This window comes from Girardinichthys multiradiatus, chromosome 6 (assembly GCF_021462225.1).
Source record: "Girardinichthys multiradiatus isolate DD_20200921_A chromosome 6, DD_fGirMul_XY1, whole genome shotgun sequence".
NCBI lineage: Eukaryota > Metazoa > Chordata > Actinopteri > Cyprinodontiformes > Goodeidae > Girardinichthys > Girardinichthys multiradiatus.
In genome coordinates this window covers 8618059-8642893 of record NC_061799.1, presented here as the reverse complement: position 1 = coordinate 8642893, position 24835 = coordinate 8618059, and the positions used below count along the sequence as shown (strand labels likewise).

Genomic DNA, 24835 nt, shown 5'->3' with positions numbered 1-24835 from the left:
ATGCGACAATGAGCAGAAGTCACCAGCTGGCGTCGCTGTGGTGCCGTTTCCAGAGCTGATAGCACAGGCAGCAGAAGTCAGCTCAAACCAAAGAATTTCTGCCACAGCTGACTCGGACGCCATCTTTGTCGCGAACATAAACAATATAGGAGAGTCGCGTCGGCATCTGGCTGTACGGCTGCTGTTTCACGGAACACGACCCAAGTCTTCCCATCGCGGAGCTCATGCCTTCAGACGAAAATGTTTGCCGCCTTGGTCACCTGAAACACTGACAGGTCGGTGAAACACTGTCTTTCGAGTGCTAGGATTCATAGCTGGGTTTAAGTTGAAGAGGTGAAAATGGTTGTTGTGTGCGCGAGCATGATACCATGACAACGGTGCGGCTTTCCTTATTAGCACACCCTAAAACGGTTCCTCTCACCTGTATAATACAAATAATGGAGTTTTAAACCATGCAGACTCCGAGCCCAAACTGCCTCCGAATGTCAAGCCGAGCACAGCAAGCTAACCGGGCCGCTTGGTTCGTGTTACCCTAGCTTATTAAAGATGCTCGTATCTTTGGATCGCTCCCTGTGTTATCGTGTTTCGAATAGAGCTGTTTTGGTTTTTATAGAGATGGAGATCCTCTGTGGATTTCCTCACCGGGAGGGAGCGGAGGTGTAAAGGGGGCGGGGAGGGCCCCCACAGCCCTGAACGGATGGACCAAGAGTATGAGAGACGGCTGCTGAGGCAGATCAACTACCAGAACCTGCCCAAAAAGAGCCGTATGACCAAGGTGAGGAGGACTGCAGCATCTCTATGCACACTTGGTTTATTTGTTTGTATGCCTTACACACACAGAACAGCTTTGAGCTATTTCTGTGTTGAAAAAACAGTTTAGAAAGTTTGATCTTCCCTAGATAAATATAACATAACAAAATACAACATAAAGCATTGTATTTCCTGACATTATTTCCTCTCTCATGGATGACGCATAGGATCTGTGGTATCCATATATACACTACTGGTCAAAAGTTTTATAACACCTTTGTCATTAAATTGTTTTCTTTATGTTTGTGACTATTTACATTGTACATAGATTCTCAATGAAGGCATCAAAACAATGAATGAACACATATGGAATTATGTAGCAAACCAAAAATAAGTAAAATAACTTTAAATATGTTTTATATTTTAGATTCCTTAAAGTAGCCGCCCTTTGCTGTGATGAATGAAATATTAACCTTTGGCCGTCTCTCAGTGAACCTCTAGGAAGTTATTTTAAGACTCTTTAGAAAACCATTTCAGGTGACCTCCTCATGAAGCTCATGGAGAGAATGCTGAGAGAGCAAAGCAGTCATCAGAGCAAAGGCTATTTGGAAGAATCAAAAATATAAAAATGTTTAGAGTTATTTCACTGTTTATTATATAATCCCTGTGTGTTCACAGTTTTGTTGCCTTTGGTGAGAATCTACAATGTAATTAGTCATGAAAAAAAGGAAACCCTTTAAGTGAGAAAGTGTTTCATTCATAGATAGATAGATAGATAGATAGATAGATAGATAGATAGATAGATAGATAGATAGATAGATAGATAGATAGATAGATAGATAGATAGATAGATAGTGCAGATATTTGTGTAAGAGTCTAAGTTTGGAAAGGTATGAAATGTGGTCATGAAGGAAGGATGGGAATACTGTCCTTATTGTGCAGTAACCATGCTGGATTGTTTGTTGGTATCCCAGAGCTTAGGTGCTGCCTCCAGCCCTGTCAGTGTAAAGTCAGGGGACCGCTTCATTCCCACCCGCGCTGGAAGCAACTGGAGCATCAACTTCCACTATGCCAATGTAAGAGATTGATGTTACCTGTCCACTGTGCATGCTGTTCTTTTAACCAAAAAATAACAGCATGCTCATGCACCAGTGAATGCATCATTGTCTTTCTCTGCAGGAGAATTGCCGCTCTCCCACTCAGAACCACAAAGCAAAGGATGGCAGTTCAGACTCGAGCAAAGGTCAGAAATCCATCATCAGCTCTTCCTGCTTGTACTTCCAGCTGTCATTTTTTTTAATACCTGAGCTCGTGGGTTTTACCACGTTCTCCATCTCTCACCTCCGCAGACACTGTGGCGTATGCCGCCCTGTTGAGAAACGAGTTGCTGGGAGCTGGGATAGAGACGGTGCCAGAGCCTCACACAGATGACCGGCGGCATGAAGTTCTTGCTCAAGACTCCTACAGCCTTTTTAGGGTGCAAATTATTATTGCATTCTCATCAGATAAAGCAGCTTAACTTGCACTTAAACTGGCGTGGCAGTTGTAAGCCCTCCACAGTCCAATCTGCCTAGATGTGTGGTTCTGTGGACTGAAAAGTCTGGGTTCAATCTTGTGGATATTTGCTGTCTGAGCTCAGATTTGAAAGAGTGAATAGTGATCAAACAAATAGAAATAAGTGAAACACTTTTGAGTAGTTTTAGTAGCGATTGGGTCAAGTTAACAGAATATTAGCTTGTGTTCAGTTCCATCTAACAAGGTTCTGCTTCATGTTTCTTTTCTCTGCAGTACACTGTCCACACGAAGAGAGTGCCTTGTGATCGCGGTAATGAAGTCTCCCCCTTCTCCCTTTCTCCACTCAGCAACAAGAGGTATTAAATGTCCCACCAGACATATAATGGAGGTTAATTCAGCTCAGATAAGTTACTTGTTTATTTCCTTTCTTTTCTGCTCTTCTTTTCATAATTCTATAGTCACAAGCTGCTCCGCTCGCCCCGCAAACCGGCGCGAAAGATCTCCAAGATCCCTTTCAAAGTGCTGGATGCTCCAGAGCTGCAGGACGACTTCTACCTCAATCTGGTGGACTGGTCAGCTGGAAACCTGCTGAGCGTGGGGCTGGGAGCCTGCGTCTACCTGTGGAGCGCCTGCACCAGCCAGGTCAGATGACTGCTTATCAAAAGTGTTCACCCTGCTAGAACGTTTTCCACATTTTTAATGTTACAACCATAATTTGATGTATTTTGTGAAGAAACTAGATCTGAAGCTTTGAACGTGTCATAGAGCTCAGATCAGTCCAGGTTTGCTAAATAAAAACCGTATGGCACAACTCCACACCTACCAAGTCATGGATGCCCAGCTGCACTAAAAAACTGGGCAAGGAGAGCATTAATCAGACAAACGGACCAAAATGGAACTTTTTTGGCTACAAGCAAAAAAACATAGCACTTTAACATGAACATCTTCACTGTAAAACATGATGGTGGCAGCATCATGCTGTGGTGATGCTTTTCTTCAGCAGGGACAGGGATGCTGATCAGATGATTGATAGATGGATTCACTTCAATAACTTTCAAAGGGAAATTAGAGAATCTAGGAGGTCTCGGTGAGCCGTTGCAGATGGTTATAGGTGTAGCTGTCTGTGTTGCAGTGGATCTGAAGGAGCCTCTGACTGAAGACACCCTGTTGTTGAGTTTACTGTGAAGAGAATACCAATGATTGTCGCTAATGTTTTTAATTTTGTAGCCCAATAAATGGACCTAAATCCTGGGGGATTTTGAAAGAAAACCTGTTAGAAGCTGCGTAAGACTGGAGACTTGGGTGGAGGTTTACCTTCCAGCAAGACAACAGCCCTCAACATACAGCCAAAGCTACAGTGCAATGGTTTACATCAAAGCAGGTTCATTTGTTAGAATGGCCTAGTCAAAGTTTAGACCTAAATCCAGTTAAAATATACAAAGCAGGTAGAGGCATTCCCCACAAGATTTACAGCTGCAATTGTCACAAGATGTTCTACACCGGAGCTGAATACAAATAGATGCCCTACTTTTGAGATTTGTTTGTTTAAAAAACAAGAAAAAAACGTTAAAAGGACGTATCCCAGTGAAATGTTTCAGTGTGCTGCTGTAATGTGACATAAATGAAGAGTATCAATGGGTACGGAAGAAGGTCCTGTCTACACACAGATGGTGTGTAAGCTTACATGAAGTGATTGATGTGAGTTCTTCCGTATGATCCCAACAGGTGACAAGGTTGTGTGACCTTTCAGTGGATGGGGACTCTGTCACATCAGTTTGTTGGAATGAGAGGGTGAGTGTCCTGAAAGTATCAATCTGCTTTCTAGATACTTTTCAGGAAAAATGACTCTTAATTTCGTCTGGACCGCACAGGGGAGCCTGGTGGCTGTTGGAACCCACAAGGGTTACGTTCAGATCTGGGATGCAGCAGGAGGAAGGAAGCTGACCTGTCTGGAGGGCCACTCAGCCCGAGTAGGTCAGTCACATCTTAACCAAGCATAGCAGTTACAAAAATATGATGCATAATATTCACCCAGCCAGAATGACGAGGCTGCCTGTGCATCACGATAGCTGCAGGAAAATAGATACAATCCTCTGTGGGAATCTTTTGTGTCGCAGGTGCGCTGGCGTGGAATGGGGAGCAGCTGTCTTCTGGGAGTCGGGACAGAGTGATCCTGCAGCGGGACGTCCGAACACCGCCTTGTGCTGAGAGAAGGTTGCAAGGTCACAGGCAAGAAGTGTGCGGCCTAAAATGGTCTCCGGACCACCAGCACCTTGCTTCTGGAGGCAACGACAACAAAGTAAGGCATCCTCAAACTTAAGCTGACGCTGCAAACAAGAAACCTGCAGAGCCAGCCCAAAACATAAGCAACCTCAGGTTGCTGCTTAGGGACCATAGGCCACACGGGGGCCCCTAAAAGTGCATAACGTCTTACGCCAAAAATAAATATGAAAACGTCAAGTTTGTAACATTTATTCAAAATTAACCTACTTTCAGATTGGCCCCAAAGTTCTTGAATATCAGATTTAAAGAGTTTAATTTTGTGATTAATTGTGATTTTCTTTTTTTATAAAATACAATTACTGACAAATGTAATAGTTGTAATCACACAGAAGGAACTCATTAGAGTTTGCTGGTTCTTCTAGTTATTGCTTGTAGCTCATGAAAGTATGGCTGTTCAATGCACCACAAGAGCTATTAGGGTTAGAGTTGGTGGCTGGTCTTTCTCGAAATGTTTGACAGCATAAAAAAAATAAAGGGTTTACCCAGCAGCATCCATGATGTCCTCTACTTCATGTCCTTTTTGTTCAGTTGCTGGTGTGGAACAGCTCCAGCCTCGTCCCTGTGCAGCAGTACAGTGACCACCTGGCAGCCGTGAAGGCCATAGCCTGGTCCCCTCACCAACACGGGCTCCTGGCCTCAGGCGGCGGCACCGCCGATCGCTGCTTGCGGTTTTGGAACACCCTGACGGGTCAGGCGCTACAGAGCACAGACACCGGCTCCCAGGTCTGCAACTTGGCCTGGTCCAAGCATGCCAACGAACTGGTGAGGAGAATCATTCGCACTCATCATAATGAAGCGCCTTTAGGATGCGCTTTCTGAACCACATTCAAGTTAAATAGTTAATTATTTATTAGGTTTTATGTGTCCTCCTGAAGATGAATAATATGGTCCGCTAGATCCAAAAAATCACGTTTCTTAATGAAACACATTTCCTCATTAAATAAAAGCTGCATAAATAATTTTTGCAGAGCAATCTTTCTTTTGATAGAGCTGTTTTTCATCCAATGACATTCAGACATGCGTGTCTGGCTGTTCATGTGTCATTGCCTTTTTTTATAATATGGGAATTTCTTTGTTTTTTTTTTTTATGTAGTTTAACCACAGTTTATTCATTTATTTAATTAATGTATTAATTAAAGATGCACTGATCAAATATTTTGCGGCTGATTTCCGATCACCGATTTTCTAAAAGGTCTGACCTACTGATATGGAGCCCATTGGGATTCTCTTCAAAAGCTGTCGGCGGCGATGACATTTCTTTTTTTTTTTTTTTTACGTTTTTGATAAACTGGCAATTAAACTGTCCTAACATTTATGTTAGTAAAATAAAACAATGATTCCTCAAAGACAACCAAAGGTTACAGGGCTGTTTCTCCCTACATCACTGAACATCTACAGATTACAATAAAGTCCTGGAAGGAATGGGACAGCATAAATCCAGAACTCCAGTATGTCTCCAATACTCCTTTACAGTACAGATTTTAGGCCACTTTTATTTCTTTTTCTCTGTTTGGACACCTGGAACTGTAGAAATGTGCCATATCACAAGATATTTAAATTTCTTTACTAGATCATTTCAAAAATAAATAGCAGGTCAAAGTTAAGAGTTGAGAGGAAAAGGCTTTGATTTACTTTAAAAGTTAGATTAACAAATAATTCATTCATTTGTTTAAGAGTGTCAGGTTGAAGGAGCAGCCAACTTTCTAGAATCTTCTTACACCTTCTTCTGACGTTATTTTTTAACCCTTCACTGATGCTGGGAACAGATGAGCTTCCTCCTCACGGTAACAACTTCCATGCAGAAGAGTGTTGTTAGCTGCACCTGAAGTATAGTGCATTCAGTGATTGTTTCTGACCAGTCGATCAACAATCAGGAGTAAAATCTCTGACTATATTTTCACAAAGATGCATTGTCCTCAGAGGTTTCACAACTTTCTACATATCATTCTTAATATTTTTAAGCTTCCTGTGAAGTCAAAATGTGTATGCATTATTTGTGTTTTGTGTGTCCAGGTAAGCACTCATGGCTACTCTCAGAACCAGATTCTGGTGTGGAAGTATCCGTCTCTAACCCAGGTGGCCAAACTGACAGGACACTCCTACAGAGTCTTATATCTGGTACGTTACGTGTCACTGAGACCAAATATCTAATTGTCAAGAGAAAGCAAACTTGGCAGAAAATGGTAAGAACATTTGTTTGGGCTTGACTGTTGCTGTCTCGGTACAGATCCAGTTCACATCTAATAACATAAAATCCATTCAAATCAGTCCGCTTCACCCCAATGTAATTCAAGTATTTATATTATTATAGTTATTAGTTATTTAAATTATTATAGTTATTCACATCCAGTTCACATCCTACTGCATCGGGTCATTGCAGGAAACATATAATGACACCTTCATTTTTTATGAACTGGCTTTCATAATTAGCCAGTTTGCACATAAAGATGAAACTAATCATTGTAAATAAAAACCCTGGTGCTGAGGTATCTGCTTATTAGCCAATAAGAGGGCATTTCCAGCACTGTACATCTTTGCTCAGGAATAGATGACCTGTTTCCACATGGTTACCTTCTTTAATACTGTCCTCCTCAGGCTGTGTCCCCAGATGGAGAGGCCATCGTTACAGGAGCTGGAGATGAGACGCTTCGTTTCTGGAATGTCTTCAGTAAGACACGATGCACTAAGGTACAATGAACCGGTCTTCTACAGTCGTCCATAATCTGCTGAATATACCAGCAGTTTGGTGCTTTCTGTTAAATATGGCCTTATATATTACCATGAATTATTAGTAAGATTGCTTTATGTGATTAGCATATTTCTTAGTCAGTGGCTTGCAGAAATATTCACACCCCCTGGCAATGCTCACATTTTTAAGGTACCACAAACTTTATTTTATTTTATTGAGATTTATGTGACCGAGGAACACAATGCAGCAGAGAGGAAGGAAATTATTGTTTTTCAAACTTCTTTACAAATAAAATAAAATAAAAAATGTCTTTTCCCTTTACTCTGATACCACTGAATAAAACCCAGTGCAACCAATTGCCTTAAGATGTCACCTAACCTAATCCCAGTATATATCCCAGTGCTTCTGCAGTAGGAGAAAATGGAGGTTTGCTAGGCTTGATGGTAAGATGGATGTAGCCGGAGCTACAATGGAATGGTTTAGATCAAAGCATCGGCATGTGTTGAAATGGTCTAGTCAAAGTCTATGCCAAAATCCGAGCTGCAGTGAAAGAGTTCTTTAAAGTAGAGGGTAGTTTCTCCTCACAACCATGCACTACTTTGTTTTGGTCTATCACATAAAATCTCATAGAAAAGATAGATTTCCCGTTTTTGACTCAGTTTTATTTATTTTTTCCCCCCCCAGGAATCAAAGTCTGTGCTGAACCTTTTCACAAGAATACGATAGTGGGCAGCCGTGGGTCAGGGAAGCTGCAGGAGGAACCTGACCGGCTGTGGCTAAAATGCACAGACTCATAGATCCTCTCCAGTGAACCTCAACCTCCACAGAGACTGTCTTTGTTGAAACCTTTTCAGCTGAGGACGCGGTTCCAACTTCCGATGACGACTGCCACCCTTCACATCGATGTCACAGATTAAAACAGAAATCACGTTCTCTTCTTAAAAAGTCGCTCTTGTTCTCCTTACTGTCGTGGATGTGATGAAGTTGTTTTATTATCCATTAGCAGATGCGTATGTAAGAGTTCTAAGCTATATAATGTTATGATGGAACATTTTTTTTAAAGGGGGAGGGGCTCTTTTGTAACAGAGAGGAGGAAGGGGCGGGGCTTCTATATTTTGATAATGCGTGCTTATGACCTACAGCAGCATGTGACAGGTAAGAGAAATCAATCAGTGAACAAACACAGTCACACATTCACCTGCAACAAAAGATTGGTTTAATCGGTGTTTTTTGTCAGTAGATGTACATTCATGGCACTGTGACACTTTCTGACAGGTATTTTATTAAAAACATGTCCGACAGTGACCCAGATGTCTCTAACAGTCCCCAGAGTGTGTATGTGGTGGTGGTTGGGGTCAGTCCAATTATTGTTGTTTTCCAGTGTCACACCCTGAGTGAACAGTCCTATTGGACACCTTGGACATGTTCAAATGGATCCAGATTGTTCTGTGGTAAGAGCTGCTGATGAACAGAAAAGCAGAACAGAACCGCAGCTCTGACTAGCATTCAGAGTACCCGGACCCCTGCAGACCCCTGCAGAGCAAGGAGAACTCCTTCACAGTCTCCTTAACATGACGCTTGTTTGTTTGTTCCCTGGAAGAAAGAGACAGGTATGAGGAGCCATTAGGGTAGAGGTTTTTTATTTGGTTATTACATCATCATAGATAAATAAAGGTCCATTTTCTTTTAGTTACTAGAGCTTTGTTTTTTCCATGTTTTACATCAAGACATTAACTGATTTCATAAACTTGCCCAAATCTGCAGAGTTAAATGAACAATAATTACAATCATTAAAACGTTTACTGCTTCATGCTGCAGTTCACTTCACTCCAAAAAATGTTCATTCACAATAATCATTAAAAATAGTAAATACATTTTGCACCAATGGTTATTTATCTGACTCACTCATTTGGTCTGCGGTCTGGTGTACAGCTAAGTGTTCATGTTTGATTATTACAGCACAGACACAAATTCTCAGAACATATTTTAAAGTAGGATCGCTCATGATAAACTAATTGCAAGCTTGACATTTTTTATTTATTTTTTTGAATGTGTCCTGTCTGGCAGAGTAGCGCTCAGAATTGTTGTCTGAGTGCCAGGAAGAAACCCAACAGATTTTACTTTCACAAGTGAAGCATTACGGCTAACGCTATAAGGCTCTGCTTGATATTTATAAAATAAACTTAATTTGAAACTCCTTTGGGATTATTTCAATTTCAATCGGTACGGAAACAAAAATAAGAAGAGAGAGAGGTGGAGCAAAAGGGAAGGAAAGGAGAAAAGAATAGAAGAGAGAAAGAAGGGTGAAGCGAATACAAGATACCCTAGAGGACCGTTTCTACACCTACAGAAACGTATATTACAACAGCAATGTTGAAGTGCACAGTACTAATGAATGCAAGATGTATTTGATGGTAACTGTAGCTCAATATAGAACACTTCTGTATCTGTTAACACCTGAGTCTAAACACCTGTGGGTTTAAGTGTGAGCGCGCTTGTGAATGTAATGGTAATGGTTTCTCCATTAAAAATATGCAATAGCGAGTGTGAGGAGCCAAAGACGTGCCCCCCTGGACCCGAGACAGACACAGAGGAGATCTGAGCCATAGACATCCAAAGGCCCCCAGAGCACGGGAACCGCAGGAGAACCACAGCCAGGACTATCGCAACCCCCCCAGAGAAGAGCAGAGGAGAGTCCCAGGGGAATCATCCAACAGCCACGGTGCAGAAGCCCCACGGAGCCCCAGCCACCAGGAGTGAGCCGGCACAGACCAAACCACCTAGCCACAGACACTGAGAACCAACAATACCAGCGGGCAGAGACACCAGTCACTGGCAGGGAGTGTGGCGGTGAGGAAATAGGCCCCACATTTGATGGGAGGCCTAAAGTGCTCCAGGAGAGGGAGCAGTCCAGGACCCAACCTGACACAAGAACAGACACACAGTCACATTCACACATTCCCACCCTCATGCATACACATAAAAACACTCACACCCACACAGCCAACGTAAAGACACACAACAATGAACATCGTACACTCACTCACACTCCCCATGCATACTGTATACTCCCAGGTCCAGGTACTGATACCCCAGAGGGGCAACCACCCCCCAGACCCAGGAGGTGGTCCGCTTCATTCCGGGGTGGAGACAGGCAGACCGCTTGACATTTTGAGATTTGCAGTCTGTGTAAAGAGTCATGCGCTTTTGAGAGATGGGGGACCCTAAGCAGGAATTATGTTTATACTTTGGGCTGGTTCTGAACTGGAGTATAAATTGCTGTTAGTTTCCTCTTTTCTCAGATGTTGAATCTTAATTCAACCTGTCCACACAGGGGCGATCTTAGGTGTATCTGCACAAGTATTTTGTTGTTTATGTGTTGCATCAAGACACAATTAAGACTAATTAGATTTTTGGACCAGGACATTTCCAAAACAGCAACCCGGATGTTCCTGTAGCAGATAATGGATGCTAGGTTACCTTAGAATCTGCTGAGAGAATGAGTACTTTTGCTCTGCAGTCACATGCGCTGAAGGGAACCCAGGGGTCTGCAGGGTTTCTGCCAGCCACTGAGACAGCAGGGCTGGACACTGTCTGTTCAGACTGAGCAGAACCTCGGAGAAGTGCTCTACCAGGCTGCGGGAAGAACCCCCTCCAACTCCCTGGGAGTGGAGCAAACAAAACACTACATAAAGCAGGCAGTGATGCTCCTTATTGGCAGGAGAGTAATGTGAAAGCAAAATATGTCTACCTGTAGCACTGTCTCTGTCAGGAGCTTTCCATCCCTCTGCAGCACATCACAAAGGGATGGCATGTCTTTGCAGCGACTTAAAAACTCTGTCTGTTCATATAGTGACAGTAAAGATCATTAATTAAATTTAGAGGGAAGAATTGTCCTGCTATGACATCTCACACTTTCCCCTCTGAACTTACAAAGAATAGGCAGGCAGCTTTAACTGTGGGTGTCTCTGGGAACTTGATGGAGAGGATCCCTGATGAAAAGCAGGAGAAAACATGTTGTACGGTTAACCCTACTTCTTCCAGTTCTATGTAAAAGGCTAGTCTGCACTGATACTCACCTGAGTAAAACAGAGCTTTGACGTCTAATTCGGCTGACAAGTGTAAATCTGAACTCTTTTTAAGAATCTAAAAGTCAACAGGACACAAGATCTGTAGTTATGCTATTTTCATATTTTTCAGTTGCATGTAAATCTTCATAAAGAAGGAAATGTCTACCAACCTGAGCATGGAGGTACATAAATGACTCTGCGATGTCAGGATGTTCCCTTGGACCTGCCGAGTAACATGTCAAAGACCAAATACTGTCTCAATGTCTTGAATAATTCAAAATTCTTAGACGCTTTCCTTGGTTTCAATTGGTTCTGACTGGTAAACGCCCAGTCAGATTATCAAAAATCCAATCTTTTTCTACTCAGTGTACACACCAAAGCACTGCCAGGTCACACTCATAACACTCTTCAGTGTGAATGTTGTAGCAGAGTGAAGAAGACTTAAAGTTAGCTGTTTTCACAAGTGAGGTGTTAACAAGTGAACACAGAGATGTGAAAAGCCAATTAAAAGGCCATTTATTTTCTATAGTACATTAAAACATGTCTGTTTATTCATGCTGTAAGAAGGAAATTATTCAACCGGATCCAGGGGGTGAACATATTTCTCTGTTTTGTCCTTCTGAAGTTTCAGCCTGTGCCTGTCATGAAACATGCTGGATTTGGAGGTGTTGGCAGCCTTTTGGAAATCTCAGAGTAAAGGTAAGGATTCTCCAGGGTATATACACAGAGACTTATGTTAATGCTAACTGATTTAGTTGCTAAGGTAAGTTGCAAAAGGCAGATTAAAATGTCAAGTCATCAAGGATTTGGTCTTTGCTTTAAATTAGTGAAACCCTGCTCTACATCAAGTGCTCTCTCTCACACAGTGTGATGTTGCCTCTGCTCCTGATATTAAAAATGATGACTACTTTCAGAAGGGAAGGCTACAAAGAGCTACTTTTTATTAAAGTTTTTAAATGAAGGTCAGAATTTGTTCAAATCAACGTCTCTAAAAGAGATTTAAATACGTACGAGAAAGTCTGGCTGCTTTTAACAAAAAGAAAGCATGACTCAAGGCTTTTGGATGTGTGTGTAATAATGTGGCCTTCTTTACCTTGTTGGAATACAGAAAGTGTAGTTGAGGTTAACACTTCCACAAGGCTTCGGATGTCAGAGATGTGTTGCCCCTCCCCAGCAAAGATATGCACCATCTAGAGAGAACATGAAACAAATTGGATTTAACCCTAGTATTTTCACACCTTGCCACATTTTTATTTACTGGCCATATCTGTGGATCCATACTTGACGTGTCAGGTCCAGGGCAGGGGCTTGTGGGTAAGTCCTGTAGATTTTTCCCAGCATCTCACTCAGCTGAGCCACCATGGGGCCAAAATCATGCAGGAGGGTCTGGACTGATTTATCAAAGACTCCACAGACTGCCTGAAATGGGAGGGTCAGCAAAGCAAATATGCATATGACATTCATTTAAAGTGACGAGTGAGCTAAAAAAAAAACAACAAAGAAAACTAAATCTTACCTCGACTACTTCCAAGTCATGAAGCCATTTGCTAACAATGTTCTGGATTAAAGGGAGCACTTGTTGCAGGACAACTACAATCTAAGCATGTAAAAGAATTAGGTAAAGCATTCAAAAAGGAAATTAAGATTCTTTTTTTTTTTTTTTGCCTTAATATTGCTCAATTATTCTGTTACCTACTGGGTTTTGAATGGTCTGAGAGGGGCTGGCATTTTCTTCCTCTAAGCCATCTGGATGCCTGTTTACATCCAGGGTGGTAAAAAGGCTGGACAGCATGCCCAGGATGTATATGATGCTCTGTTTATTTGCTGGATTAGGCTATTGAGAGAGAGAAAAAATGTGATTCTGACAGTTGCATTCTTTAAGATGAATACAGAGGACAAATCCAATGTGACCAACACATTTCTTGCTCTTACTGTAAAATTGTAGGTAGTTTAGTGTGACATGTTAAGACCCCAGCTGCAGAACTGATTGTGAGCTTAGATAGAAGAGTCAACTGATTAGTTAAAGGGAATTTCATATCTGTTACACCATTAACTAATGTTGAGTTAAGACACAGGAATACAAACTTCAAAAACAAGAAATTGTTGGACCATTTATTTGCTACTATATACCCCATATTTGTGCCGTTATTACAGCTTCAATATTATTGTGAGAAGAGCAGCTCATTCAACACAGACTTTGAGACGTTCCATTTATAATGTTGGAACCCCGTAGGAGAATACGTGCTGAACGCTGACGTTCTCTACGTGTCCCACAACAAGCCGGTAGCGTTGCTAAGCAACACACAGCCTATCAGGTATGATTACCTTACAACACACACCTTTGCTACCGGCTACGGTGGCTTTTTATGTCCAAAGAGACGTACGCTTTTTGTAGTTGGTTCGGATCGGGGCCGGTTTGTATTCAGACCATAAGCAAACCGCACCAGAGTCCGATTGGAAGCGGAACGAGACCACCTCAAAAAGTGGGTCTCTCGGTCCGGTTGTTTGGTCTGGACTAGAGTTCGCTTGAGTGTATTCACACCTGCACAAAAGGTCCGGACCAAGGGGGAAGTGAACTCTGGTCCGTTTAAAGCGGACCAAAAGTGGCAAGTGTGTTTTTCCACTGGTTGCCGCCTAAAAGTTTTACAACCCTTTGTGTTTCACTTTTTATGACTGCAGCCTGGTGGAGGCCGCTCCCAAAGCTTTGCTCAGTACTATATTTTCTATTGTTTTGTCATAACTACTGATTTGACTTCATACACACTCAATATTGTCTTATCTTGTTTAGTTAGTTATTTTACGATTACATTTTTGCATGCTTGATTAGGTGAAGATTATTGAATCAGAATAGCGAGGTGTATCAGGGCTGTTGATTTAATAAATATTCACGTAGATAAAGAGAAAGCATTTGTGTTTATTTTGAGCAAGAGTGATTTGTCTGTCAAAATAAGGTCAAAGTTCCCCCACGTTCGGTGAAGCGGTTGATTAAACAGTGACATCCAGTAATAGTCATCAATTATTAATGAGAATTTACTAATTGTAATTATTAATGGCTTTGAGCCATAATCACAACACCAGAGGACATCTCTGATTTCGATTTGTAAGTAATGATTTTTGGTTAAGAAATGTATCTTTTTCAAATTATGATTTTAAATTATAATTCTTGATAAATATTAATTAATCAATAATCATAATTCTTACAAAATCCTACTTCCTATTTCTGATTAGTGGAGGTTGTGTGAGAGAGAGGTCTTCTGTTTATTATTTTCCAAATCTGAATGGTTTATTTAAGCCTGACATAATATGGGTCCTCTTCATGGAAGAGAACAGAACATTTCAGTGTGTGCTTCTTTCTCAAACTGTAATTCTATTCATTCAACATCTATGTTTTTTATATTTTATTTCTTATGTCTTTGGGATTTTATGTCACAGATCAAGACAAAGTAGTGTATTACTGTTAGGTAGAGGGCAAATTATATATGATTTTTGTATTTCTTTTCAAATAAAAGTCTGAAAAGTGTAGTGTGCATTTCTATTCAGCCCCTCCAAGTCAAAAACCACCTTGTAGAACCACCTTTTATTGCCATTACAGCTGCAGGTCTTTTGAAGTGTGTCTCAGCTTTGAACACTGAGACAGAATTTCTGTGGTGATTCTTCTTTGCAAAATACCTCAGAGTCAGTCAGATTAGAAGAAGAATATCAGAAATGTTCCCATCTCTCCACAGATTGTCAATTGGGTTTAGGTCTGGACTTTGACTTGGTCATTCTAACACATTAACATGCTTTGATCGGAACTATTCTGTTCTAGCTCTGGCTGTATCTTTAGGGTGGTTGTCTTGTAAGGTTAACCTCTGCCCCAATTTCAATTCTTTTGCAGCCTCTTACAGCTTTTTCTCCAAAACTACAATGCCTTTAGCTCCATTCATCTTCCCAGTAACTCCTACCGGCTTCTCTGTCCATGCTGAAGAAATGCATCCTCACACTGGGGATGGTCTGTCAGGATGAAGTGCCGTGTTATTTTTCCTCTTAACTTCGTGGGTTCTGGCAACCTGCAAACAGAACCTATCATGGCTTTCTTTCAGCAGTGGTCTTGTTCTTGTTGCTCTTCTGCAAAGGCCAGATTTCTGGAGTGCCATGTCTTGGTAGGTTTGCAGTTGTGCCATTATATTTCCTTTAACAGGTGATGGATTAATCAGTGCTTTGTGAGATGTTCAAGGCTTCACTCAGTGTTTTATAACCCAACCAACATTTTCTGCAACATCCCTGACCTATCTGCTGCATTTATTTAGAGGTATCATAGTAACATGACTGAATACAAATGCACACACCTTCCAGCTTTTTATTTGTAATCACATAAAGTCCCAATAATATACATTGAAGCTTGAAGTTGTGATGTGACAAGCTCAACTGGTATGAATTTGCAAGAAGCACAAAATACTGGAACAGTAAGTCAAAAGAAAAAGAAAATATGTTGAGAAATTATGTTTGAAATGTTGCATATTTAAACATTACCTTGTCAAATCTGTTGCATACTAAAGTTTATTTTAAGTTATGCCCTACTTGTGTGGTCGCAAAAGCCACACTCTCCAACAGATATTTTTTCCCCCTTTTTTAAATTCCTTTGTGTTTTAGGCTTACCTCCTGATGAGCCAGTGAGTCCAGCTGCTGGATGTGAGGGGTGATGAGTGAATGCAGTCTGCCTAAAACCTCCTCTGCTGGCAGGGCTGACAGCAGGAAACCCAAGGCCTGCATCAGCCACATGCACTGGCTGCTCTGCACACACACACACACACACAAATCAATGCAACTGTCTGTTTTAAAGTAATACAGCGCTAATTATCATCCAGGGTGTTTACTCACCTCATGGATTTCCTTCACCAGCACATCCTTATAAAAAAAGAGCAAAAAAAAAACAAATCAGTGTTAAAAATAAACCTCAGGCTGGTCTGATGATGTGGCGGGTTGTGTGTCAGACCTGAGAGACTGTAAGAATGTCTTGAGCATAGGGGGCGAGGTCCTGCCGGCACTCCCTGCAGATCCTCTTAAGTGTGGAGATACTGGACACAGACAGCTCTGGCTTCACAAGGCCCCGCAGCACCATGGGTAATATACCACCGAGCATCACAGGATGGTCTGCCAACCATTCAGCCAGCGACCCTGTTCGACATTTGCCATGTTACTATATAACAGCTTAGAGCTGGCTCTAATTTTGTAAAAATCGTTCAAACCAAACCCTGATCTCATTTGGGATTTTACAGATCATAGAATTTAAAATTTAGAATTAAAAACTGTTTAAAATGACTAATTAGATGTTTTTTTTACGCTAAACAACAAAGTTTGAGTTTATACCTATGGTGTACATGACAGTGTCAGCAAGCATCACGTTGCTGATGTTGATTCTGGGGATCAGACCAATAAGACCAGGAATAACATCGGAATAGTTCACATCAATGGTCTCGGCTATGGACTGGAAGCCGAACAGCAATGCTTCTGTGTCCTTAGGATGTTGAAAAAAGGGTGCTGTTATAACAAAGGATTGTTAATAAGAAAGAAGATCTGCAGCTCCAAAATGTGGAAATGACACCTTTTACCAGGAGCTACAGAGCACAGATGATTTGTGGGAATTAACAAGATCGCTTTAATGTAGCACTACATTATCCATCTTTCTATTTCTCTGGCTGCTCAGAATATGCTTTTATTTGCATAAAATAATATGAAATCACACTGAAAACGTACAATACAAGCAACTCAATAAATTATATCGGAAAATTCATATATTTCAGTGAAAGTCATATGTATGGAAGCTCTGAAAAGCCAAGTGGGGAAAAAAATCTAGAATTACTTCTATGTTTTTTGTTTGTTGTTTTTAGTTCTGCCCTGAAAGGCAAGTGAGAAAAAAAATGTCATGGTGGGCAATGGTCATTTGTCCAACAGATATCCTTGATCAATGCTGTAGTTAATTCTATATCTCACATGAATATACACTATACGTATGATAATAACACAGCATGGCCAACAAATACACTGTTTATGTGCTTTTGCTGTATTATATTTTACTTCACAATAATATAATTTAGAAAAGGGGACATTGGTTCTTGGAAACCAGCCCTTTGACTATCCATTTGAACTAAAGAAAACAAACGCTTTGATTTCTCAGAAATGTAGAATATTACATAAAAACAATGACAAAATTTGTTTATGGTATACAAAGTTATTGGGTGGACTGCTGGCTTGACAGTTGTCCAGCAGACTGTAAATGAATATAAACCACAAAAAGTAATTACTGTATCCAAATATATTAATGGAATGTTCAGTGGAAGGAAAACGTGTGGTTGAAATAGGTGTACAAGCAAAAGGAATAACCACAACCTTGAGAACGCTGTGAAGCAAAACCCATTTAAAAGTCTGGCGGAGATTCTCTAAGTGTGGACTCCAAATAGAGTCAGTACTTCAAGATGTCAGCTGTTAAAGCAACCTAGGGCTCCTGAAAAATGACTCAGATGCAGTAATTCATGCAATATGCTGCATATGCTGTACAGTACATGGACATACTTTTTAGTAGGCTCACATTACTGTATTAAAAAAGTCTCTCTATTTTTATTGTGTAATATTGAAATTTCCTGAATAGAACATAGTGATCCAAATTAAGAGAAATAAACACACCAATCTCTGTGTGTAATGAATCAATACAATGAGTTTTTGAATTGAATGACTGAAATAATTTTACTTTTTGATGATGTTCTAATTTACTGAGATGCACCTCGCCATCCTGACATTTTTTTACTGTAGATCACCTGACTTGCGTGCAGTGGATGAAGTGACATTTTCCCACTGAATGTTTAGGAAAGCTTGTTAGGGCCATTACCTGCCATGCTGCTGACTCTTGGGGGTCCATAAGCAGCCTGCCCAGACTGTCGTAGAGGTTACTAAGCAGCTCCGCTCCCAGCATTTCATATACATACATTAGAGTATCTGAGATGTCCACCCTTGGAAATAAAACTGGCAATTTAACACAGTTGAGGGTACAATGCAGATATACAACAGCAAAATAAGCAACCACTGGAGAAGGATTTATCAAAATAAAACAAATAAAACATGTCTCATTAATGTTCATTTTAAGCCATATCAACAGTTATCATCAACGAACTTTTGGCTACAGACGTTCAATTTCAGACAAATCATTTAGATGCATGTTAGGGTTTGAAAACTTTTGTATTGTTTATCACTCATGTCTGCTCTAAGTGCCTTTCCCTCCTACATGCCACAGGAAGGGAGATGGGGACAGGAGTGAGTTATGCTTTTATCAGCAGCATCTAAGGGCTGCTCAACCAAGTCCCATTCTCCCTCTCTGTTTAAAATCAAGACACATGAACCCTAACCTTTCTGACCCCACACACACACACACACACACACACACACACACTGAATGTTTGTTGAACTGTGTGTGAACCAGCATGTATAAATAAAGAGAGAGGGGTGCCAACACTTTGTAGTCTGCACTGCAAGAGTGAGCTACCCTTGCTGCAAGTAAAACTGACTCTGTATCGTTCCTTGCCTCTGAGTTGATTAAATAATACCTAACAATGCATTTAGCTTAAACATTGTGAGTCAAATATATCCGTTTTCGTGTGCTAGTGTGAGCTCTCATCCTCAGTTCTGCATGTTGTCTCCAGTAATATAATGTACAGCAAGGGTACTGAGTGAATTTTATTTACATTTAGGTTTGTATGGTTATGCAAAATTGTAAAAAAAGTTTAAAAGAAAACTGACCAGTGGAAAAGGTAGACTAACACAAATTAGTGTGTACTTGTGAAGTTAATGAAAATAATGTATGGTTAAATATTTTACAAATAAAAATTTAAAATGTGTGGTGTGCACTTGTATTCAGCTTTTCACATGCAGACTGAAGTCATTGTCCACTCTTCTTTGTGAAATAGCTCCAGCTTAGATAGACTGGCTGAAGAGCATCTGTAAACATCAGTTTTCAAGTCTCACCACAGAGCCTCAGTTGGATTTATGTCTGGACTTTTACTGGGCCATTGTAGCTCTGGTTGTATGTATGTATTTTCTCCCGATTTTCTAGGGCTATGACAACCTTTGCTAGGCACTTTATGAACAGGGCTATACAGACACTTGAGAGTCAGGCTGTGAATCAAATGATATGCTTCCCCTCTCTTTAGGACTTGTGGAAACTGCAGACATTTTCTCTCTTGGACACTGCTTTTGGGTAGCAAATTATTCTGTACCTGATCTAGAGTGAGAGATGATTGAAAGCATCCATTCTTTAAATGACTTACCTGTAAATTCGAAACTGCTCTTTGTCATCAGAAGACCAGGAAGTGTATTCCTCCTGGGAAGGGTACTGGGATTTGAGCAACAACACATCCACCAGCTGGAAGTAAACTGGTTTGTAGACCTGCAGGTAAACCGCTTGCTTGTCTTCCTCAAAAGATAAAATGTCGTCCTGAAAATTCAACAAATAGTAACAAATCGAGTTCAAATTGAATTTAACCTTGACTAACTTGTTGCTTGACTGAAAATAAATCTAACCACCGATGTTTGCGTTTGTACGCCCTTCCAGTTTCAGTACCTGCAGTGTGTACCAGAAGGTGAGCGTCAAGGAGCTTGTGGTTTCATTAACTGGGTAGTGTCCAGGGATTCCCGTACAGAACAGAATCATGTTCACCAAAGCTAGATATTCCTGCCAGTGGTCCAGTTGTTCCAACAAAACCCTACCAGAGATAAACACACGAAAATGCCTATGGCAAACTTGGAGGTTTTAGTGTGTGTGTGTGTGTGTGTGTGTGTGTGTGTGTGTGTGTGTGTGTGTGTGTGTGTGTGTGTATACCTGGAGTGTGTTTCCCCCAAAGCAACAGCAATGCGACAAATACCATGGGTGGTCTCCATGTCCCTGTCCTGAGCTGCTGTCTTCAGCTGGTCATAAAGGCCCAGCACCAGAGGCATCAGACTCAGCAGAACATTAATGAACCTGCACAAAAGAGTTCTGGGTCACACTGCTGATACTTGATGGCCATCTATTATCCAGCTTGGTGCTTACCTCTGGCAATCCGGCTGTGAGATTGCAGTAACAATAGTCTCCACTGCAGTGTCGAACAATTCCGGGTCGGACAGTGCTGTGAAACAGTCCTGGACCAGTTCCTGGGTTTCCCCTAGTGACACATTCAGCCCTACCCAGCTAGAGAGGCAGCGGAGAACTTTCTCCTTCACCTGAACAGACGAGTCCTGGCTTTGTAGGAGCTGTCGGAGCATGCCGCACACCACAGCCCACTCCCCGGCTAGAGCTTCCCTGAGCTGGGCACGACGAGCTTGGGCCAGACGACTGCTCTGGAACTCCTCTGGAAGTACAGTAAGGAGCTCCAGGAGAGCAAGACAATGTGCATGGGGGTCCTGATAAGGCTTCGCACCAGGGTTATCTTCAGAATCTGGTTTCTGAGGTTGGAATGCCGTCACCATGTCTGCCACTGGCTCGGACCAGGCTTGGGGGATTAAGTTAAGAGCCATTGAGGCCAGCGCTACACACAGTCGAGTCAGCACCATTCTGGGGCCAGAAGAGAAGTGCAAGATATGGGAAAGAAGCTGTATCCGGAGGTCTTCATGCTGCTCTGCAGGGAGGTCACCCCAGTGGCGGCAGATCTTGATGTGGAGGGTGCTGGCACCAAAAAACTGAATCTCTGGGATCTGTGAAAAGACACATTTGGAAATGAAGAAATCAGAACTCAATGCAAGATCAGTTTCAGCAGAACTAATGAATATTCCTCATATTCTTGCTTTAACATGTCCATCTTGACTTCTTTTCCCAGTCTTTAAAGGTTTACAGAAATACAGATATAAAGATCAGAATTTTGTTACCGATTTCCATTTAAAGCTCAAAACACAGTGTGCTGAATGTCTCACCCTCTTTTACTCTCTCTCAGCCTGAATAATCCAAACATTTCTTGACATGTCATAGAAAATAAAGTTGTGCTTGGAAGTCAAATTTTTTTAAACTCTAAGCTCCCTTCAAAAACAGAGACTTTTTTGTATCAGTAGGTAACTTTACATCAGAGACCACAAAAGTGACATGCGGCGTTGCTCAAGGGTCCATCTTATGGCCCTTCCTATTTAATATCTATATGGTCCCCATAACTCAAATTTTAATAAACAACAACGTAAGTTATCATAACTATGCAGACGACACACAGCTATACGTTACGATGTCACCAGGTGACTATGAACCCATTCAAGCGCTGGGTAAATGCTTAGAAGAAATCAATGCTTGGATGTGCCAAAATTAACCCATTAGAACTAAGAAAGTGGAGCACATCACCCCGGTTCCAATGTCCTCACACTGGTTCCCTGTAGCTCAGAGAATAGACTTTAAAATACTTCTGTTAGTCTATAAATCACTGAATGGCTTAGCACTAAAATACATTAGACTTGTTGTCAGTGTATCAACCAGCCAGACCTCTCAGGTCTTCTGGCTCAAATCTATTCTGCATACACAGAACCAGAACCAAACATGGAGAAGCAGCTTTTAGTTCTTATGCTCCACTAATCTGGAAAAATCTCCCAGAAAACTGTAAAAGCGCCGAAACCCTAAGTTGATAAAAATCAAGATTAAAAACGTATTAGTTTAGAGTGGCCTTTGACTGTGCCATCTAAACTTTATTAGTAAAGTTTTCAGTCCAACTTTCCTTTCATTTTCTTATCCATCATTCTATTCTCTTTATTTTCTTAATTACCTCTGTTGTTTGATTTTCTGTATCATTGTAATGTTTTTCCTTATGTACAGCGCCTTGAGTGCCTTGTTGCTGAAAAGCACTATATAAATAAACTTGACTTGACTTGTTGGAAAAACAATGACAATACCCACTGAAATCGGAATTCCATCTGAGAAAGAGGAAGGTCTCCAAGCAGCCCTGAACGAGCTCGACTGAGGTGTGACATAATGTTTTAGATCCAAGCCAAAACTTCCAATACAAATCGAATGCACCAGTACTTCTGACATATTTATTCCCCCTAACTGATACTAAATATAGCTCCCTTTAAGTCATCATCCCTCAGTAAAAACGTACCCACTGAAGAGTGTTGTTCAGCATGTCCCTTAGTGGTTAGAGATTTACTGATCAGGATCTAAAAATGTAAGATTCAAACTGACCGGCCACCGGTCAGAGCTGATCGAGTTGAAAAATTGGCTGATGCCGGTCACAAGCCGTTAATTCGATACATCTCTAGAAAAATTGAGAAAATAAAATGTAACTGTAGAATTTGGAAAGCAGAACCTTATCAAGGCTGAGCAGGGCCCAGCAGAACTGCCATGCCTGTGCAGAGGCCTGGGCTTGGGTTAACCACTTCTGAGCTCCATTCTTACGGTCCATGTCTGGATCAAAGTACAGCTGGTAGAGAGCCTGGAGAGGAAAATGCAAGCAGATGTAGAGGGAAGGCTTGGTCAAAATATGTAATGCAGAATATTTAAAAAAAAAACAGCTGAAGGAAATATTTATTTTTGACTAAACTGGCATAAAGTGCTTAAAAACATGCATGCTGGATAACCAATTTCTTAGATAGTAAAAATGTGTTGTCCTAGGAACTAATCCAAAACACATGCTGTTGGTTATTATTAGGACAGCATATGCTGAAAGCAGGAATCAGGTTACAAATGGACAAGCTTCCCAAACGTTAAACTGCAAAGACTAAGCAGTGTTTTCCCTGACAGAGGTATTATTTTTATTTTATTATAATACTATAATGACTAAAATAACAAATTAAAGTGATAAAACCCGCACAATGATGGCAAGAATAGATATTTCATGTTTTCTGACACACTGTATATTTCTAACCATATTACACGTTTTTTGCAGACTTATTAAGTTGGTCATTTAAAGTAATTCACCGTCTCTACGTTCTCCTGTGAAAACTCCATCTCCACCGGACTCTGTCCCGGGATGGCTGCGGACTCCATCAGGTACAGATTCAGTTCAATTTCTTTTTCCTACTAATTATCCACGCCTAATAGACAGGAATAAATAAAAAATCCAAAAAGTCAGGCAAATGCCTCTCAGCGTTCTCAGCCTTCCACACAGTCCACGCGTGTGGCCAATGCGCTCAGGTGTGGTGACATGCTGACCTCTGTGGGGGCAACAAAGAAGTCATCTTGCTGCAAAGAACAGCCGAAGCACAATGAAAATCTAAAACAAACTGTTGTCACTTAAAGCCTCTTACAGGTCGGGAAGTGTTGCAGGGAAATTTCCACAAAGCTGGTGAACGTCCACCACTACAGCGCCTTACCAGGCGCTCCTGACGCACTGACGCCTGATTGGAGCAGCGCCTCACCAGCCACCGCAATCAGATGCGCTTAAAGAATTTTAAGACGCAGATTGATCCTGGCGGGATGAGAGCAGAGTTTGCAGAAATCGGGTTTAGTAATGAAGTGAGGTCTGTGGACGCTTCTTTAAAATGAGTCTGGTTTTTTTCTCTCTCTGCTCCCACGCAGCCCCACCCGTGCTCCTCTTCTGCCCGACTCCCTCAAGATATTTTTAGCGCTGATGATGTGCCCTGTCAAATCACGTAACGGAAACAACATCAGAGAGAGAGGACAGAGCTGCTGAGGAGAGGCAGTTTTACTGACATCTGCACAGAAAAGAAGGCAGGGGACGCCCGATGAGATGAGACTTGAGATTCACTTGGTGTGCGGCGTGTTGGTGGTGTTTAGCGGATCAACGCAGACTGGAGGTAAGATCTCATCCGCAATTCGCGTTTTTTTTCCTCTGTCTTATCCGTCAAATAAAACGCAGAGAGTATCCTACCGGTTAAGTTTCACTTTTACCTTTTTGGACCCAGCAGACATGCAAACAGAAAGTCTATCTCTGGTTTTTAATGATCAACATGTCGAACCTTGAAAATTTTCTACATTTAGTCATGTTAGAATCACGAATACAGTCTACTTTAACGATTGTATTCGACGAACCAAAAGAAAGAAGTGCATACCAGCTTTGACCATCTAGAGAATGAGTTCTTTTACCCATTCTTTGTTTAAAAGTAGCTCAAGCTCATTCAGATTGGATAGAGAGCATCTGTAAACATCAAATTTTAAGTCGCACCACAGATTCTCAATTGGGAGTAGCTCTGGGCTTTGACTGAACCCTTGCGACACATAAATATCCATTCTATTGTTGCTCTGGCTGTTGACCCAACTGAAGGTGGATCTTTGTCCCAGACTCAAGTCTTTTGCAGCCTCCAACAGTTTTCTTGAAAGATGGGTCTTTTTTTAGCTTCATCCATCTTCCCCTGCTGAGGAAATAATTCCCCACAGCATGATGTTGCCAACATTATGTTTCACTTATGGGGTAGTGTTTTCAGGGCGCTGAGCAGTGTTAGTTTTCTTTTCCACATGTACCGTTTTGCAGACAAGCAAACAAATTTAAGTTTGGTTTAAACTGATTAAAGCAACTTCTTTTACAAATTTACTTTACCTTTAAATGGCTCATTTCAAACTGCAAACAGGTTGTCTTACCACACTTTCATAAGC

General features: G+C 41.3%; 2 protein-coding genes across 4 annotated transcripts; one reads left to right on the top strand and one right to left on the bottom strand.

Moving 5' to 3' along the window:
* fzr1b (fizzy/cell division cycle 20 related 1b) lies at nt 1–9111 on the top strand. 2 transcript variants are annotated; one of them, XM_047367658.1, is made up of 15 exons: nt 1–275; nt 459–520; nt 614–775; nt 1725–1826; nt 1930–1993; nt 2100–2227; nt 2539–2621; nt 2724–2907; nt 3991–4056; nt 4137–4239; nt 4383–4564; nt 5077–5310; nt 6562–6666; nt 7144–7236; nt 7922–9111. In XM_047367658.1, the coding sequence occupies exons 3-15, from the start codon at nt 698–700 to the stop codon at nt 7961–7963; spliced, it is 1464 nt and encodes a 487-aa protein (XP_047223614.1). In that variant the 5' UTR covers nt 1–275; nt 459–520; nt 614–697; the 3' UTR covers nt 7964–9111. The 2 variants fall into 2 exon arrangements, with proteins under 2 accessions (XP_047223614.1, XP_047223613.1); XM_047367657.1 differs by lacking the exon at nt 459–520 and having other exon boundaries at nt 3–275.
* Nucleotides 8431–23338, bottom strand: LOC124869666 (importin-13-like). Of its 2 annotated transcripts, XM_047367654.1 has the most exons (21): nt 23201–23338; nt 22590–22715; nt 20366–21006; nt 20156–20296; nt 19898–20039; nt 19605–19771; nt 18173–18293; nt 16657–16804; nt 16283–16464; nt 16168–16194; nt 15946–16080; nt 13004–13141; nt 12824–12904; nt 12589–12726; nt 12401–12497; nt 11478–11530; nt 11317–11383; nt 11171–11229; nt 10989–11078; nt 10718–10899; nt 8431–8830 (listed from the first exon to the last, which is right to left on the bottom strand). In XM_047367654.1, exons 1-21 carry the CDS (start codon nt 23267–23269, stop codon nt 8737–8739), a joined length of 2898 nt encoding a protein of 965 aa, XP_047223610.1. In that variant the 5' UTR covers nt 23270–23338; the 3' UTR covers nt 8431–8736. The 2 variants fall into 2 exon arrangements, with proteins under 2 accessions (XP_047223610.1, XP_047223611.1); XM_047367655.1 differs by lacking the exon at nt 10718–10899.
* Nucleotides 23339–24835: the final 1497 nt, after the last annotated feature.